The sequence below is a fragment of the Syngnathus acus genome, chromosome 6 (assembly GCF_901709675.1).
Source record: "Syngnathus acus chromosome 6, fSynAcu1.2, whole genome shotgun sequence".
Taxonomy (NCBI): Eukaryota; Metazoa; Chordata; class Actinopteri; order Syngnathiformes; family Syngnathidae; genus Syngnathus; species Syngnathus acus.
This window is the reverse complement of record NC_051092.1, coordinates 13889937-13907859: the sequence shown is the minus strand read 5'-3', so window position 1 is coordinate 13907859 and position 17923 is coordinate 13889937. Positions and strand designations below refer to the sequence as shown.

At 43.5% G+C, this 17923-nt stretch overlaps 5 protein-coding genes across 7 annotated transcripts; 3 read left to right on the top strand and 2 right to left on the bottom strand.

Moving 5' to 3' along the window:
- The first annotated feature begins 203 nt into the window (after window positions 1–203).
- On the top strand, window positions 204–953 carry fibina (fin bud initiation factor a). The gene has a single exon (XM_037253768.1). The coding sequence runs from the start codon at window positions 262–264 to the stop codon at window positions 883–885; it is 624 nt and encodes a 207-aa protein (XP_037109663.1). The 5' UTR covers window positions 204–261; the 3' UTR covers window positions 886–953.
- A 3088-nt stretch (window positions 954–4041) lies between these two features.
- si:ch211-87j1.4 (transmembrane protein 178B) lies at window positions 4042–6933 on the bottom strand. The gene is made up of 4 exons (XM_037253717.1): window positions 6337–6933; window positions 5944–6057; window positions 5717–5854; window positions 4042–4803 (listed from the first exon to the last, which is right to left on the bottom strand). The coding sequence occupies exons 1-4, from the start codon at window positions 6722–6724 to the stop codon at window positions 4556–4558; spliced, it is 888 nt and encodes a 295-aa protein (XP_037109612.1). The 5' UTR covers window positions 6725–6933; the 3' UTR covers window positions 4042–4555.
- Window positions 6934–7796: 863 nt separating this feature from the next.
- Window positions 7797–10178, top strand: spi1a (Spi-1 proto-oncogene a). The gene is made up of 5 exons (XM_037253742.1): window positions 7797–7938; window positions 8380–8473; window positions 8539–8708; window positions 9048–9213; window positions 9477–10178. Exons 1-5 carry the CDS (start codon window positions 7915–7917, stop codon window positions 9782–9784), a joined length of 762 nt encoding a protein of 253 aa, XP_037109637.1. The 5' UTR covers window positions 7797–7914; the 3' UTR covers window positions 9785–10178.
- Window positions 10179–10760: 582 nt separating this feature from the next.
- LOC119124015 (protein regulator of cytokinesis 1-like) lies at window positions 10761–15063 on the top strand. 2 transcript variants are annotated; one of them, XM_037253589.1, is made up of 14 exons: window positions 10761–10929; window positions 11603–11735; window positions 11829–11951; window positions 12088–12321; window positions 12397–12567; window positions 12642–12791; window positions 12877–13024; window positions 13171–13307; window positions 13405–13500; window positions 13681–13827; window positions 13906–14016; window positions 14108–14197; window positions 14276–14425; window positions 14638–15063. In XM_037253589.1, exons 1-14 carry the CDS (start codon window positions 10919–10921, stop codon window positions 14707–14709), a joined length of 1773 nt encoding a protein of 590 aa, XP_037109484.1. In that variant the 5' UTR covers window positions 10761–10918; the 3' UTR covers window positions 14710–15063. The 2 variants fall into 2 exon arrangements, with proteins under 2 accessions (XP_037109484.1, XP_037109485.1); XM_037253590.1 differs by lacking the exon at window positions 10761–10929 and having other exon boundaries at window positions 11663–11734; window positions 11925–11951.
- A 74-nt stretch (window positions 15064–15137) lies between these two features.
- LOC119124056 (ubiquitin-associated protein 1-like) lies at window positions 15138–17616 on the bottom strand. 2 transcript variants are annotated; one of them, XM_037253693.1, is made up of 6 exons: window positions 17505–17616; window positions 16636–16761; window positions 15961–16503; window positions 15690–15848; window positions 15530–15631; window positions 15138–15437 (listed from the first exon to the last, which is right to left on the bottom strand). In XM_037253693.1, exons 1-6 carry the CDS (start codon window positions 17526–17528, stop codon window positions 15303–15305), a joined length of 1089 nt encoding a protein of 362 aa, XP_037109588.1. In that variant the 5' UTR covers window positions 17529–17616; the 3' UTR covers window positions 15138–15302. The 2 variants fall into 2 exon arrangements, with proteins under 2 accessions (XP_037109588.1, XP_037109589.1); XM_037253694.1 differs by lacking the exon at window positions 17505–17616 and adding an exon at window positions 16974–17093.
- Between the last annotated feature and the right edge of the window lie 307 nt (window positions 17617–17923).

The window sequence follows — 17923 nt, the reverse complement described above, 5'->3', positions numbered from 1 at the left end:
AAATTCTATAAACATCTCTGAATAACATTCTGTATTAAGGAAGTGGTTATAGTATTGTGTGTGGTGTGAGTGAGTAGCAGCTTTGTGTGGTCGGCATGATGACCAGGGCCCACGAGGGGCCCCAGCTCAGGTTTAGCATGCTGGGGGAAATGGGGGGTGGGTATGGCGCAGGGGGAGGCTGTGTAACATGACCCTGGATGAAAACCGTGCGCCTGATCCCACTCCCAGCACACATGCTGGGTTGTGGAGAGGAGGCGCACGATGAATCTTCTGGTGCTCATCGTGCTCACATGTCTGCCCCTCAGCTCGGCTGTCTACAGCGGCCCCCTGCAAGCCGAGATCTCCAACGGTACTTTCCATCACTTCTACGTCCCGGACGGCGACTACGAGGACACATTAGACCCGGAAAAATGCCAGATGGTCTTCAGATTCTCTGATGGCTCCCCGTGTTCCGTGGCGGAGGAGGAGAGTGACGCGCTGGTGCGGGAGGATTTGATCCTCACCCGGCTTCAGACGGAGGACTCTGCGCGACTTCTGGAGAGCATCGGCCGTGCGGTTGCCAACGACCTGGACGGGGAGGACACCTATGGCCGCTTCCTCTTGAGGGAGATATCCCAGATCTCTGAGGCTTTCGCCAGTGTGGACAAGTCTCTGGAGGAACTAGAAGTGAAGTTCAAGCAGAGCCAAGAAAGCGAGCTAAGAGAGGAGCAACAACTGAGTGGCTTTGTGCTCAAGCAAGTGGGGGACGTCAGAGATAGCCTGAGGGACACAAAATACATCTCGCTGGGACTGAAGGACAAACAGGAGCTGCTATCTCTGATCATCCGCAGCCACGGGAGTAGACTGAGTCGCCTTAAAACACAATATCTCAATCCGGGATCATAGTCCATTCACATTATCGTGGAATTGTAAAGTTTTTGAGGATGTGTCATTAAAGGGGACCAACACACGAATTGGAACATTTCCTCTGAGTCAAGAGGCCGGCTCAGAAAATGTGAACATTACTTGGATTGAGCTATGTGAACCAATCATATGTGTGTGTGTGTGTGTGTGTGTGTGTGTGTGTGTGTGTGTGTGTGTGTGTGTGTGTGTGTGTGTGTGTGTGTGTGTGTGTGTGTGTGTGTGTGTGTGTGTGTGTGTGTGTGTGTGTGTGTGTGTGTGTGTTGATTTCCACAATGTTGTAAAGGCCCAGGGGCTTTAAAAAAAATAAGTTTTTGTAATGACAAAGCTTTATCATGTTACAATTAAAATAGCATACAAATTACTGACTTTTAATATGTACATATCTCTTTACTGGTAGTAAAGTACTATCTAGTTAATTTGGATATAAACACTATTCCATTGTTCTTTTTTTGTATGAACCCGACAAACCTATAAACATTTATTTTGTGTTATTTCCTCAGTGTCCCTTCAAGTGGCCCTTCTTAATTGGCGTCTGGGTCCTGTCGTTCCCTTCCAACTCCATCTGGAAGCGTTTTACTTTGACCATAAAATGTTTCTCCAAAAGCCACTACGCTTTGGAGTCAATTTGTAACAATTTGGGTTTTGTTTAAAATATTGGTATTTTTGTGCATTGTGTTAAGAATTAAATACATGGGAAATAATTCCAAATGTATCTCGTGTATTCTATATTGACACATATCTTAAGTTCAAAGTTCAAACATTGCCACTATACTCCTGCATTCAAACAGGGTCATCACATGTCTGCGAATGACTTGTAATTGGTCATATAGCTTCCATCTGTATGTTCTTGTCTGCGACAAGCACATAGCAATAAATGTGCCAGAGATGATGCCTGTGCTTGTTTTTGGGGTCCAGATGTGCTGCCAGCCAACAGGCTCAACTGGGTGGGATTTCCTCCGTCTGGTTTCCCTCACACTCCAGCTTCCCCTGTGGGACCCCTGTTTGAAAACGGCTCTGTTTAGCACACCAATGTAGGAAAGGGGCGCTGTCCAAAGAAGCAGGATTTCAGCATGCACAGAAACCTTATATGTCCACAAGGCTGTGGAAATTTCAAGGGAGCAGCCGACGTGTCTGTTTTGACGAGATTGCAGGGGGAAAAATCCGCTGTGTATGTTAAACCTATAGAGGCTCACAAAAGCACCCGGCAAGACGTTTATTTTGGGGGTTGGGGGATCATTAATTCTTCCGACAGAAGCATACATTTTTGTGGCATGCTTGTGATGGTTTGGAGCGAGAAGGCCTGCTGTTAGAAGAATGCCTTCTGCTCACTGACATTGAAAGCACAAACAAAGGCAGGTCAGTAGATTTGACAGCCTCTCAGACGCATACACAACACTGACTGAGTAGAGTGTAGTGTAGTGTAGTGTAGTGTAGTGTAGTGTAGTGTAGTGTAGTGTAGTGTAGTGTAGTGTAGTGTAGTGTAGTGTAGTGTAGTGTAGTGGTGGTGGTGGTGGTGGTAGTGGGGTGGGGTGGGGTAGGGTAAAGTAGGGTAGAGTAGAGTAGAGTAGAGTAGAGTAGAGTAGAGTAGAGTAGAGTAGAGTAGAGTAGAGTAGAATAGAGTAGAGTAGAGTAGAGTAGAGTAGAAAATAAGTTTAAAAAGTTAAAGTCCCAATGATCGTCACACACACACACATCTGGGTGTGGTGAAATTTGTCCTCTGCATTTAACCCATCCCCGTGTGATTTTGATCCATCCCCTGGGGGAGCAGTGAGCAGCAGCGCTGCCGCGCTCGGAAATCATTTGGTGATCTAAGAGACCCCATTTACAACCCCTTACATTGAGTGCCAAGCAGGGAAGAAATGGGTCCCATTTTTAGAGTCTTTGGTATGACCCAGCCAGGGTTTGAACCCAGAACCTTCCAGTCTCAGGGCTGACACTCTACCACTAGGCCACTGAGCTGGTAGAGTAGAATAGAGTAGAATAGAGTAGAATAGAAATTAGCCAGCTGCACAGCTGCAGTTAGTAAACTCGTTAGACTTTTATATGCCGGGAGCCAATAAAGTTAGTAGCTTAAACTAGCGAGATGCAAATGAAGTAATTAGACAGCAGGCGGAACTTGTGACGTGATAATGATCTGTCTGATGCTTAATTGCATCTCAGGAGATTTTTGTTTCACGATTTTGGTATTATTGAGTAATGATAGGCAAAACACAATTTGGCTCGCTTTCATCCATTCATTTAGAGTATTTTCTGTTGTCGTAGATGTTGTTCAGTTGTACACTCCCCAAATCCCTGAGCCTGTTTGAGTCCACTTGTGATTTAGCCCTTTGAGCTTTTCTGCCTTGTTCTTGCGCTGTTTTGAATTTACTGCTACAAACAAGAATATTTGCTGCCAACAGTTATACCGTAATCTCAAAACAACACACAATAGATCATTCTAACGTATCATTCTATTGGAATCTCATTACAACATTAATGGTTTCAATATACACGGGGAGTCTGTTTGGTGGTTACAGCTGCAAATAATCACATAAAGAGTTTACATTTATTTTAAGCAACAGTTTTAAAGAAGAGCTACGAAACCTCGGGAAATTAGTAGAGTCAGCATTGGGATTTAATGTCACTTAAGTTTTAACCTCTGGTAAACATTGCGGGCAAGTTTTGTAAGCTGCATGTGCCACGTCAGTTTTATAGAAATAAGTATAGATGTGTCCCGTCGACTCATTGTTTGGCATGAGTTGCTTGGCTCCATGTTTTGAATTAAACTGACAATTACTATTAAAACAACTGAAGAGAAGCAAAAGAACATTGCTTCACACAGTGAGCTTATTTACACCACTTTCTTTTGTGTTAGGAATGTAGAAGACCTTTCTTCTTAAAGGAAAAAAATGCCTTGATTGATCATTCATGCCATTTCTAAGTCATTGTGTTTAGTCACAAAAGGAACAAAACAAATAAAGGCCAATTTTGCTTCTCAGGGTCGCAGTGGAATACACTCACTGGAAAGCCACAATAATAAACAAACATATTGTCAGAGAATGTTAGACGGTATTGAAAGTTAGCGTTAATTTTTTTACGGAAAACATTCGAATAGATTGCGCTGATGTGTGTGACAGTCATTATGTGCTCCACACAGAATGTTTTGCATGGCTGTTTTATTTTTGAAAAATATCCCCTTGGGGTAGACCACCTCAAGAACAACAAAAACACTTGCGTTGAACACAGTTTGGACTTAATGTGCCTTTTTTTTTCCCCCTTGAATAAACACAAACGCATCTGCATACATACGGCTCAAAAGGTACACGTACATAACTTGTGCTGAATGATACATAATGATACACGGTTGCCCTTTTAAATGTGACAGTACACATCCATATGTTTTCATATTTAATACAGTTTCCAGGTTGTGCTATTCTCTTTAGTCAGATGGTGGAGAGGGGGGTGTTAACAAATGTGCTGAACTATAAGTACTGTCCTCCTGGAGAGCAAGCAAAAACACTGATCAGTTCAGTCATGAGGAGGATCATCTTCAGTCAAATATTCACCCTCCCCCCACGTTCTTGTGCTTTCTTTGTGTCACTCCGCACGCTGCTGAATTCCCGCAAAATGTCCCGAATGCAGGTCACCGCGTTGTCCGTCTCGGGTTAACCCGTCACACGCAGCCGTTCTCCTGTCGCGGCTTGTGGGTCACGGGGGTGTGCGGCGGGTAGAGGGATGGGGCGAGCGTGCACAGGAACCCGGCCAGCAGAGTCAGTCCAAGTCCGCCCCACGCGCAGAACATGGACCAGCCGTAGCCGTGGCTGATGTCCTCCGGTATTCCAAACAGGTAGCGAGGATAACGAGACAGTTCAAAGTTGATTCCCGCCACACACGTGCAGAGAGAGATGATACAGCATGTTCCTATCAGAAGGAAGTGAAACACGTGATGGATGTTAAAAGATTTCCTACTGTAAAATGGAGAGGAATGCATGAGCTTATTTTGTGTGTTAGCTACTGTTAGGTTGTGAACATCAGGGATTTTTGGCTGGTGAGTGCCTAACATCAACAAACGTGAAGATCAGAGAGCTGTGTATGGAAGAAAAGTAAACTTGAAGCTGAGAGAAGAGGGAAAATCAACCAAGTGCTATTGCACAAACATTGGGCTCAGTAAATGACATTTTGGAATGTTGTAAAAAAGCAACTACAGTTTACTGGGCAACAGGTTGGCCAAGCATTCTGTAGCCAAGTTTTAGATGAACCTCTACCAAAGTAATGGAAAGGCCAAAGTATGGCGAAAGAAAGGATCTGCACAAGCTCATCTGTGAAGCATGATGAAGACAATGTTAAAGTTTGAGCTTACATGATTGCTTCTGGAACGGGTTCTCTCGTCTTTACTCATGATGAAAGTCATGATGGTCACAGCAGAATCAATTCTGAGAATCAAACGTCTAATATACAAGAAATACCAAAATATTGACCTGGCCGTTCCAATACATTCGGAGGGAGGGCTGTTGTAGCATTTTAGTGCTGTTTCTGTTTAGCTTGTTTGAACGTTTAGGCCATTCTGGTTTCATTACATGGTGCTATTTTGTTACAATTGTAAAAGCTATTATAAACTCTTATTAAATACATTATTGTTGTTATTGTTGCTGTTGTTGTTATACAATCATAATTGTTATTATCATAATTCTATTATTATTATTGTTATTATTATTATTATTTATAAAAGAAAATATAGGACTAAAACTGGACTTTTGGGAGGGGGGTTGTTTCTAGCGCTTGGATCCCTTTGAGGTTACTGCCCTCATGAGGTGATTTGGCATATTGCGCTTACCTCCCATGAGGAAGAGCAGTCCAGCAACATACTGCATGAGGTCATGTGCCTTCCAACAGCCCAGCACGCCAATGGTCCAGCCAAACAGGATGATAGATATGGCCATGCCGATGAAACTCACAGTCATCCTCTGGAGATCTACAAAAGAAGAAGTTTGAGCAGCGCGATTTGCTATCGTTGTTGTTGTTGGAGGTTTCATTTCCAGTAGGCAAAAACAAAAGACTCACGTAGCGCATGCCACTCATCCTGCCTGATCGTCTTGGTCAGGTTGATGGGCACGTTTCTGGGCAATGCCGATGAAGAGTAGTAGTATTTTATTGGAGTGCAACGTGCAACCAATCCTGTGGAACCAAACGGCACACAAAAAAGGGGGAGGGGGGGGGGTCACGTAAAGCATCCTGGCAGGATAAGAAGATGCCCCCGTACCCCGCCCCCCAACAACCTTTCATCATCCACCAAATGCATCCATCCAACCCACACCAAGATGGAGAATCGTATTGTCAAACACGCCTGTTACTATGTTGATATTTTTAATGTGGACCTGCAATTTCGATTGGATTGCGCAAGATGTTTAAACACATTTCACACGTACGCACACAAATACGACTACTGCAGCAAACCTTTAAAGATTAAATCTTCCGTCTCCAGGTCAAATCCCATCCGGTGACACTTCCTCCACAGTCCGGTGACGGTGGAGTTGAAATGCCGATTGCACAACGACTCCATGGCGGAGGCTTGAGGCGTAAGGTGCCGCCGAGCCCGCAGCCTCGGCATTCCTGCCTCCGACTCGGCGCTCGCCTTGGGCAGCATGCGCAGCGGGAGGTTGTTGTTGGAGATGTAGATGTAGCCCGGGTCGGTTCTCTTGTTGGAGTAATTCTTGCAGCGCTCTCTGTGCCTCCTGGCGTCTGTCTCGTACCAATTGTCAGTGCCGATGGCCACCGCGATCAGGCCGAGGGCGCACAAGGCTAGAACGAGACCCGCCGCCGTTAAAGTCCTCATCGCCGCCATGTTCCTTCCATGCGGGTCCCGTGTTGCGAAATCCCCTCCGCGAGACTGGGGTACCCCCTCAGGGAGTCATGGTCAGGTTGGCAGGGAGCATCGCCGCACCAAGGATGGAGATGCTGAGGCCTGGATGCGATGTTTTGGTTGTCTGCTTCTGCCTGTCAGCTCTCTCTAGCCCGGATGCTGACAGGATTGGTCCCCCCCAAAACACATAACACCGCTAGATGGCGACAACAACAAGATGTTGATACTGTCATAAACAAGACGATAGTAGCGTACTGTAATGATCATGTTTCTTTTTTGAGCCAAAGTTAAGGCACCTATCAATTGTCACCAAAAATACTGTCTACAGGAAAATGGTCTCGGTGTATAATTCACACACAAATGCAGTGTGGCAATTCCCCTATTTAGAAAATTGTCATTGGAATGGGAAGTAGATTCATGATTCATTCTTGAGGGGCCACCCATCCATACATCCATTCTGTTAAGGGTCATGGGGAAGCTGAGGTCTGTGCATGTTATTGAAATGATGAATGGAAGCTAGTGTCAAAGGGGAACATACAAGCTCAATACAGGAAGACACGACTCGAATCAAATCTGGCTGACTGGTTGAGGCTGGAGCTCTTAAAGACATTTCTCTCCATCACCCAGTTCCAGTTGACGTATTTTAGTCTGTAATGGGTCTTCATTCAACTGAGCTCCCAAGTGGCCGGAGTAAAGCAAAAGGAGTACTGAGCAAAGGTAACACGTAAACAGATACATTTCAAAATGGCATTTTACTGAGTTTCATTTTCATGTCGAAAACTTCCTCAACCCAAACCATTATTCCAAACTAAAAGAGGAACAAAGCTAATTCCAAACTTCGCTTTTGGTTTCAGTGTCCGCCATTAAGCAGATACTAAATCCCATATAACAATACATGTTGTTGGTATTGATAGTCAAGTATATAATACATTATATACTCAAATATGAATCACTGATGAATATGTAGTATGTTTAAAAATGTGACATAATTAGCTGGCAGGGAAGTAGAGATGTAAAATAATCAGACAATTGGCTGTTGGGACTGTGACCATTTGAGGTCACTCTCAGTTCCCGTTTGTCTGTTCAAGTCACTCGATGTGTCACATTGTCGCTCAGGCAGGAGAAGACAAAGTTACCATTTATGATCTGCTTCAAAATTCTAATACTACACCATGGAAGGCTTTGTCATACCACCTGTAAGTGCTCATTTTTTTGTCACTTTCAGCCCACGCACGCACAGAAAACAGTTATTTCAGCTTTTAATTACCGTTGTAGCACATAATGACTTTGTCTTGTGTTTTTGTACATACGATTTGTGAATCTTACTTTATACATTATATATTAATTAAAGGTTCGGTTCTTTTTAGGATTTGAAGGGACAACTACAGTCAACTTTACATTGTTGCGCAATATATTTTTGTGTTTATTTACTTTCCATGTCTTCAAAATGGCCATTACTCATTTCATACAAAAAGCACAGTGCACAGTACGTAACACGTGTAGTGTAAGGTCACCAAATAGTAACACAAGTCCGGTCATTATAGTTTTATTGCAGTTTGTTGCTTTGAATTTTTGAGTATCTCGCCTAACTAATCAAACACATTTTTTTCACAATTGTATACTTCCTCTCACCAAAGGCCTCTGAGGAAATTATTCAACATGAGCCGGAGAGTTATCGAGCACCAACAGAGTTGTACCCTTACCTCACTAACGTGGGGGACGTTTTTGAAGGTAAGACGACGATTTGATACCAACACTTCATGGCTCTGAGTCACACAACATGTGCTGATTTTCAGACTACAGATGGAGCTACCACCCGGAGCATGTCCAGCCTGCGGACCTTGACCATTTTCCGGCGAGTCATTTAACAGAGCTGCAGTGCGTTGCTCCTCAACAAATTCAACCTTTTCGATATAACACTGATGGTCATCTTCACCTGGAACCGCCTCTCACGGTGCTGCCACAAGTGAGGCCTTTTATAAATGTCCTTACAGTCTACACACAATTGTTTCTTCTTTTTCTTTTTTATCCACGATTATAATGGTCCAGAATTGTCATGCACAATATCCAATGTCGTCCATTCTAAGGGGAAAAAAATGGCGTGCAGAAATTGCTGATTGAGTGAATGAAATATAGTCCAAGAATGTTGTGCCAGCCTGATGAACATACAAAGTGTTGCTCATTACAAGTTGACATTTGAGTCAAAGAAAAGCACCAATGAGATGTCACCCATTTACATCCTCTTTTTGCATGACTCAACAAACTCACAACTGCCCACAATATATTTTTATGTTTTGTCTTCAAGATCTCAAATTACACATCATCACTGTACTATCAGTACCAAAGCCCAGTGTCGTCCGTCCAGTACTATTCAGAAGAGGAAAAGAGAGCTGTCAGCCCCCCACTTGAGGTATCGGAAGGTGAGGACGCATCTGAATACCATAACCTGCCCTCCATCAAGAAAGACACAAGTGAGTACCAACTCAAAAATGTTCCTGTTTTCTGGGTTTTGACACGTGATGTTGACAATGCGAACCCATGGGCATTTTAATTGACGTCAATATCAGTCGCCAGTAGGGGGCGGTGCTGCCTCCTTTGATGGATGAAAACAGTCGGATTACAATGCTTAGTTTTTTATTCTAAAAATGCAATACTAATCAGAAACGGGTGTTAAAATATTAAACGACAACAACAACGACAAATCCTTAATGAGTGTCATATTTTTCAAATCTAGCCGCCAAGAGGAAAATCCGTTTGTACCAGTTTCTCTTGGACTTGCTGAGAAGCGGCGACATGAGTGATTCTATCTGGTGGGTGGACCAGGAAAAGGGGATCTTCCAATTCTCCACTAAACACAAAGAGGCCTTGGCCAGTCACTGGGGATTCCAAAAAGGAAATCGCAAACAAATGACCTACCAAAAAATGGCTCGTGCTCTGAGGAACTATGGTAAAACTGGCGAGATTCAAAAGGTCAAAAAGAAGCTGACTTACCAGTTCAGTGAAGAAGTTCTGAGGAACTGCTATTCACAACACTGTCACTAATAACGATTTTTCGTTTTGTTTTATACATAAATTTGGTATTGTGGCCTTGCAAGTGCATTATTATTTATTTGCTTCCTGTGAGCTAGTTGCTGGTTCTCAAATTTTTCATTTTATCATCTTTTCACTCCAAGAGAAATATAGGTATTATTGTAAATACATTGATAACTTGTTATTGCCCTAATCAATAATGTAATAACATTTGTCGTACAAGGGGTCATATGGTGGGTTAGGGTTACTTGCAAATTTTTGAATCCATTTTGTAAAATGTTTGCCACCCATTAAAGCTGAAGCAGAGAAAAGGGTTGAGGGAGAGTGCACCAATTTTTCTGAGACTGCAGTAACTTTGACATACTAAGCTGTCGGGTACAGGAGAAAATAAAGTCTTCCAACCAAAGAGCCCCTGTCGGAAAGTTATTACATCTTCATCCAACGCTGCTGGATGGCTCATTGCCCAGACTGATTCAGCTTCTCGCAGAACAGAATCTCAAAAACAAGAGAAATTCTTTTGCGGGCAAAACTGTCACAGCAGTGAGGCAAACTTGCTAACCACTAGTATACTGTGCTGGCTAGATTGCAATTATTGTTACATACAGTACTTGATGTTATCAGTATTTGGTTCATAAAACAGTACAGGTAAGGTAGTATTTTAGTTGCCAATTGCATTATATCATCTAATGAGAGATAATGTACCTACAATTACAACTAAACCATCAGCATTCCGCGATATATTCAAAATACACTTGTACTCGGGCCAAATTTCTAAGTAAAATAACGACTAGCATTGGATAAACATATTTACAAATACAGTGCTGTACATCAAATATGCAGGTGGTTAGTGTAACAGAGGAATGGAAACGATTGCGCTGCTCCGGCGACCCCTACCGGGAGCAGCCGAAATAAGAACTAACTCTGACGTGACGTCATAGCGGAAGTTTCTCCAGCGACGTCATCGCTCTGAGCCAATCAGAGTGCACGCATTCCGTCGTTGCAAATTTCAAACGCAGGGCTGCTGCAGCTTGGAGTCGACAATCGAGCTGGTGGTAACCGAAAGAAGACGGTCGTCCCCCCTCACGTAAATTGCACGGCAGAAACTTTTGTTATTTTTATTTTTTTAGAGGAGTCTGCTTTGGCAACATGAGAGTGAGGTTGGTGTCTTATTTGTAATCAGCGAAAGTATTATTTGCAAAGGCGGGATTGTTGGTAAAACGTAGCTTAACTAGCCAATTGGGCCTTTACGAGCGTTTTTATTCTGTTTTCGCTAACCCTGAACAAAAGTCGCCACTGGGGTCTTGTAAATGCCGCTAGCATTGCTCGATTTACTTGAGAATTTGAATCGGAATTGTTATTGCAGCTAGTCCACTGCGTCGTCAGCATTGCGTCAAAAGCTAAGTGATGTTAGCTTCTTCATATATTCGACACACGAAAAATCTAATGGCACACCACCCGACAAAAGTGTCACAAAAAATGCATATTTATTTTATCATGATTTCATCTCAGTTTACTCAGAAGTGTACTTAGTCGGTGACAAATCGATTTAGTTGAACACAGGTGGATACGAATGTACATTGTAACTTGTCATCTAGTGGAAGAAAATGTAATTACTCTGCTTGTCACTGTTTTTGAAATTGAAAAGCAAAGATAAATAATTCATTGAGGATAAATTCAGAGAATTATCAAAGACAAAATCCCAACATATAGCAGGGTGTATGGGAAAAATATTAAACAAATCAGGGTATGTTAACAAGGTAAAATAAATATATGGTGAACAAAAGCTGCATACATGGAAAGTACTTGCTGTTTTCCCTGATTTTCTTGCAGTGAAGTCCATGCTGCAGAGTCTGTTGCCTACCTCAACAGAGCTCTGGTCAAGTTGCGGGATATATGGGAAGAAATAGGAGTGTTAGAGGATCAACGCCTCCAAAGAACTAAAATGGTTCACATGCACATCAAAGTAGGATCACTGCAATAAGCGCTTAACGGTTTCTGTCAGTAGTCGCTGACTGACGGTCTGTCTGGTATGTCTGGATTCTTACGTGTGCTGCAGGGTATGCTGGATTTGATGATAGTCGAAGAAGAGGAGCTCAAAACGCGAGTCATTAAAAACATTGAAACTTACCGCCAAGAACTTGAACTTCTTTGCAGTGAACTTCAGATGCCCCCGTTTGAGGTACATTTGAAACATAAAACGGACATTATTTTGAGTGACTCCACTACTGAACTGTTTCTAATATCAGCCTATAAAATGGGTTGATGGATTCATAAGCCGGACTGGCCTCGTGCTAATATTCTGCTTGTGTGCCAAGGAGGAGGCCAACTGCACCATGTTGCAGATGGAGAAGAACTGCCGTACTGGTGTGGAGCAGATGAAGGAGCACAAGAAGCAGAGAATGGACGATCTCAAGAGTCTTACTCTCAAAGATTGCGAACTGTGCGACATCATGTGCACCGCCCCCTTCAGCATCGACCAGGAATCGGTCCCGTCCATCAAGCAACTCGACGACTACCGGGCCCACGTTGATAACCTCACAAAGGAAAAGGTGTCGCTCATTTTCCTTTTTTATGATTAATGAATGATTTGCTCACTTATCTTAAAACCGTGTTTTTGTTTTCAGGAGCGTCGTCAAAACGAATTTTTGAGCTTAAAGAAGGAGATAATCGCATGCATGGATGAGTTGGAGCATGAGGCCGAGACCGCTTTTGAAAAGGACGTGCTTTATGAGGATGAGGAGGTGTTCTGTCTCTCCACCGACAACATCAAAGCTCTTCAACTTCTCCTCAGCCAGGTGACTTAACTGTGTCTCGTTTGACCTTCTCGTGATGTATGGTGTCATAACACGGTGATTGTAACCCGTACCAGTTCCAAGAGCGCAAGATGGAGAATGATGTGCTGTGTGCGACGCTCCGCACTAAAGCCCGCGAACTGTGGGACAGGCTGAAGATCCCCCTGGAGGAGAGGGAGATCTTGTCCGAGCACATGATCAAGTCCAAGAAGAGCAACATTGAGGCTGTAAGAATTGATCATCAGTATTTATTAAAAAAAAACAAGTTCCCCGCTGCAACAGTGTATGAATGCTTGTATTCAACGGCTGCAGCTCCAGGCTGAGGTCCAGCGTCTTGAACTGCTGAAACTCCAGAGTATGAAAAGCGTCATCGAGGCCATCAGAGCTGAGATCTTGCTTTACTGGGACACGTGCTTCTACAGCCAGGAACAGCGCCAAGCTTTTCTTCATTTTTACGACGGTTAGAATGTCTCCTGCAATTATGTAGACACATACACACAACATAGATAGATATGATACATAGACATATTTAGCACAATTAGCCGAGTTCCATTGTGTGCCAAATGAAGTTTCCAGTGATGGCAACAGTCGTGTTTGTCTACGCAGACGATTTCACAGAGGAGCTTCTCAATCTGCACGAGGCAGAAATCAAAACGTTGACGCGCTACTTTGAGGACCATAAAGAACTGTTTGAAGGCGTCACAAAATGGCAGGAGAACTGGGCCGTGTATTTGGAACTTGATGTGAGTATGTTGCATTGTTGGAAACATTATCAACATATTTTGGGTGATATTTATGTGCTGGACATGATGTATGGTTTTGGGGGTGTTTTTGTCTCAGAGGAAAGCGAATGATACGTCGCGGTTCAACAACAGAGGTGGAAATCTTCTGAAGGAGGAGAAGCAGCGGACTGACCTTCAGAAAAGTTTGCCCAAGGTACTGTGTAAAGCTGGCCCAAATTCTCCCACTGTGTACAAATACGTGTGGGTCAAGGTAGCAGTACTGATTCCACCTGCAAAGGTTTAAGTATAGACTCAAATATAGTTGAGTGTGAGCGTAAAAATACATTTTCCATATGAAGGATGGCATCAAGTGTTTCTGACTTTCTCTTGCTAGCTTGAAAAGACTCTGAAGGCCCAAATCGATTCTTGGGAGCTTGAGCAAGGCAAAGAGTTCTTTGTCAATGGGCAGAAGTTTCTGGATTATGTGCAACAGCAGTGGGAGCAGCACCACATTGAGAAGGAGAAAGAGAAATTGGAGCGGGTATGTGAAAGCTACAATAAAACTTTTTTTCCATCATCGGCCTTGTTTGATTGTATATTCATTTATTTTTTTAATTAGCAACTGAAGAAGACCAAACAGACCCAGGAAGACATGTTGTATGGCACTACAGTGAGGACCCCATCCAAAAGGCGCATCGTTGGAAACGCCACACCAATCAAACACCGAAAGGTCACCTTGGTTAAAAGAATTGCAACAGAAATTAGAGTAAGAATAATACCACATTGGATTTCACATTGTGTTGCTTGGCTGTTTTCTGCAGGTGGGAATGTCAACCATCCAAACACCAAACAGTCTCCTCACTTCGGGCTTCGGGGGAACCATGTGCCAGCCGTCCATGCTGAGCGGCAAGGTACGCTTGGGCGCCGTCACCGGACGCAACTTACATACTCTGTTTCTGCGCATTAAGTCATTTTAACCCAACTTGTAGGGTCTCGGCCTGCGAAACCCCGGGCATGCAAAGAGCACCCGAGCCAACAAGGAAAACATTAACCGAAACACTCTGTGTGGAGCACTCAAGTCTCAGGATATTCCAGATCGCACCTTTAACGCATTCGCTGGCTCCTATTCGGAATTTGCGGTAAATGCAGTTTAACAACTTTAGCATGTAACAATGGTAGCAATGCTGGAAAAAAAGACACCATTTCCTTCAAGCTTTGATTCAAAGTCATAACTAAGCACACTGCTTCATTCCCACCAACTTATTCTGATGTCATGATGTTGTAGCACAAAAAGATTCCTTGCCCAAAATAGTCCTCTCTATAGCCAATGAATTTTTGTCTTTTGTCACAGAGGGACCTATCCAAGGCTTCTAAATCCAATGTGAAGTCTGGGCTGCTCAATTCCACCGTCACTCAACAGTGACCAAAGTACTCCGACTCTTTTTGTGTGGAAAGCTTTTATAACCCCCCCAATATGTAAATGCTTTAAATATGTTGACCCAACAACGTTTTAATTAGCTATCTTTACTCAGGCTTATTTTATTGTCACCCCTGAGGTGCACTTTGTTTTTCCGGCTGGTAAATGTAAGAGGTAAAAGGTCAGCGCTCGTAACAAATTTGCTTTTTTCCTGTCACTTCATTTTTTTATTGTTTATTTTTTGTGCTTCAGCCACTACATCAATAGTTTTACCTAGCTGGAATGACAGCTACTCAGTACGTTCTTGAGAAACACGATGCTTTTCGAATCCATCTGTAAATAAAAGTTTGAATAAAACTTTAGTGAAGTCCTGATTTTTTCCAATTTATGTATTTAATTTTTCATTATGCCACAAGTGGTCATGTTCACATTCACAGGTGCCAAACTCGTTTTTTTTTTTTTTTTTTTCTCAAACTCGTTTTTTTTTTTTTTTTATCGTCTCATAGTTGTGATGGAAACATAACTAAATTTATAATCGCCGCCAATTTATACACTAATACTGAATCAAAGCTTTTAGTTTGATACCCGAGCTCCACAATTTAAGTCATGCGGGTCATTAGTTCTTCAAGAGCCCTTTCCCGATGATTTTCATGAACAAGCAGCACTTCTTTGATGGCACTTTGCTGGAAGCCCATCTCATTGAACTGAGTCAGAAGGTGCAGAAACTCTGCAGCCTGAAATCATAATTGCAAAAAAGCTGTGACTGTTGGCTCATTTGGCTTGTGTGTTCACTGGAAAAAAAAAAAAAGTAACAAGAGGGAGGCACCTTGCTCTCACAGTTCTGGAACATCTCCAAGGCCTCCTCCACTTGCGCTTCATCGTAGCCCAACTCGCACAGATGATTGCAGGCTGCCAGGTATTTTAAGAGCTGCCAAAATAAGTCAGCAGATATGATAATAGTCTACCTGTAATGAGTCAAATTGTACCTTGTCTGGTGTGTTGTATCCAGTCTTCTGCAGAGCCAAGATGGCCGTCTGTAACGGGTACCCTCTGTCCGTGACGGCCTCCAGCAGCTCCCTCTCTTCTTGGCTGAGAGCGGACAGCAGCTCCGTGGCTGAGTCAAGGAAGTCTCCAGTCCTGAAGGCCTGATGAGTTCAAAGTCTGGATCTTTTATACTTTCAATCACGACCTCTGTGTAGTACTTTTGCTATTTCCACAGGTAAGCAAGACTTTCGAAGGAGGGTTAAAGAGACCCACCTTTTGCCGGCGGTTTTTGATGACAGGGCCTGCGGAGGAGGGTCGTTGCTGCTGCAGCCTTCCGGAATTGTTTTGGGGGTGCAATCTGCCCACAGCACTGTGTGCCCGCTGCCTCTTCTTGGTGCCGCTGCACTCGGGAGACTCCAAGGCACCTCTGTGGCTCAACCGGGCCCTGCGGCAGTGAGCGGGAAGACCGAGGTGCATGTCTTTGACCCTGGAAAGGGCTGTGCTACGGGGCCGCTCTCGACTCTTGGTGGGCTCCTGAGGACTGTCTTCGGGGGACGAGCCTTCGTTGTCCTCGCAGTAGCCGTCTTCTTCGTCCGAGTCGGATGGGTGCGCGCGGTGGTGTAGCCAGTAGGAGTCTGCAGAGTTCACACTGTGACTACGGGGGCGAGGTTTGGAGGCCCAAGGATCGTCGAGCCTGTGAGGGGCCCTGTAGCACTCGTGAGGGCTGCTGAACATCAGCCAGTAGGGAGGACACGATGGAGCCTGGTAGGCAGGCTGCTGGCCTGTTAATATGAGCTTCTCCAAATTGAAGCCATACTGCACAAGGAACATTTTACACAACTTCACTACAAAGCAAAAACGTACACAATAAAAGAATGAATGAATGTGGTATTTCCTTTAAAGATGCCCTAAAGGACGATTCAAAATGGCTTAGAAGCGAGATGTGACCTGAGTTTCTTGCATGATCCGAAGACAGTCCGGCACAGAGATGTCAGGGGGCGTCATCAAGTACACATCCTGCCCCAGTGACCCCAGTGAGGTTCCAAATGGGATATCTTCCAGAGTGTTCATCATCTGCAAAAAGAAGGAACTGCATTGCTGGAAAAACACAGGACAATCAAGGCTAGGGTTTCAAACTAGGGTTTCATACTAAGGTTAGGGTTTTGAAGTAGGGTTGTAAACTAGGATTAGGGCTTCAAATTAGTTTTTTTAAAATTAGGGCTGAGGTTTTAAAGTAGAGTTTTGAAAGTTGGGTTTGGGTTTTTGTTTGCTTTCTCAACACTTACCTCTGTCAGGTGTTTGGGCTCAAGTGAGATGAAGATGAACTGTGTGTGTGTGTTTGGAATGAATGGTGAACACAGGCGTGGTCACATGGCTTAAAGCTCACTAAGCTGCATTATCTCAGAGCCTGTTTACCAATAAGATTGTAACCTTGACCAGAAAGGTGAATAAAAAAGAAACAAGAGTAATTTTAATTCTAATAATTCCAAGTGTTGATATTAAAATAAAATGTTTCTGATAATGTCTACTTGTACACAGTAAAATCTGTCAATTTTTATACTTTTAACAATCTTGTTCTCATCTGCATCTCTATTATACCTATTCACATCCATTTTTAAATGGAACTTTTGTTCTTTTAATATAGACACGAGGGGGGATTAAGGTTAGGCTTCAGGAAGAAACGACAAGGGCATCACTTTCCACAGATTAGCAGATTATATAAAGGTACCAACACACAAATGGAAGCACACTTGCAAAAGCAGTGACGTACATTTACATTGTAAATAACGACGACATTAAAAGGATTAAATCCTCACCAAATGAGCGATGGTGATGTGCATTCCCGTTCTTTTAAGTGAACTGAATCTTTAGAATCAGTTCACTCAAAAGATTCGTTCAAACGAACCCTCGTTAAGTGCACCTGCGTGAAAAGTTTTAGCTCCTGCAGAACGTGAAAATGACCAAAATCTTTTCACGCAGGTGTGTTTAACGAGGGTACGTTGGAAAACATATTGGAACGCGGCCCCTCGAGGACTGGAGGTCGACACCCCTGGTTTAAGTGAAAAGTGCCACACCCGCCCTCACCCCCACTTTCTGATTGGCTGTTTGATCTGTGACGTCACTTGGACACTCCATTAGGTACACTGCCATTTTCAAGTGTACCTCATAACAGGCCACTTTATTAGGGAAATATCATGGTCAAAGGTCACAGGTGTCAAGCTCTAGTCCTCGGGGC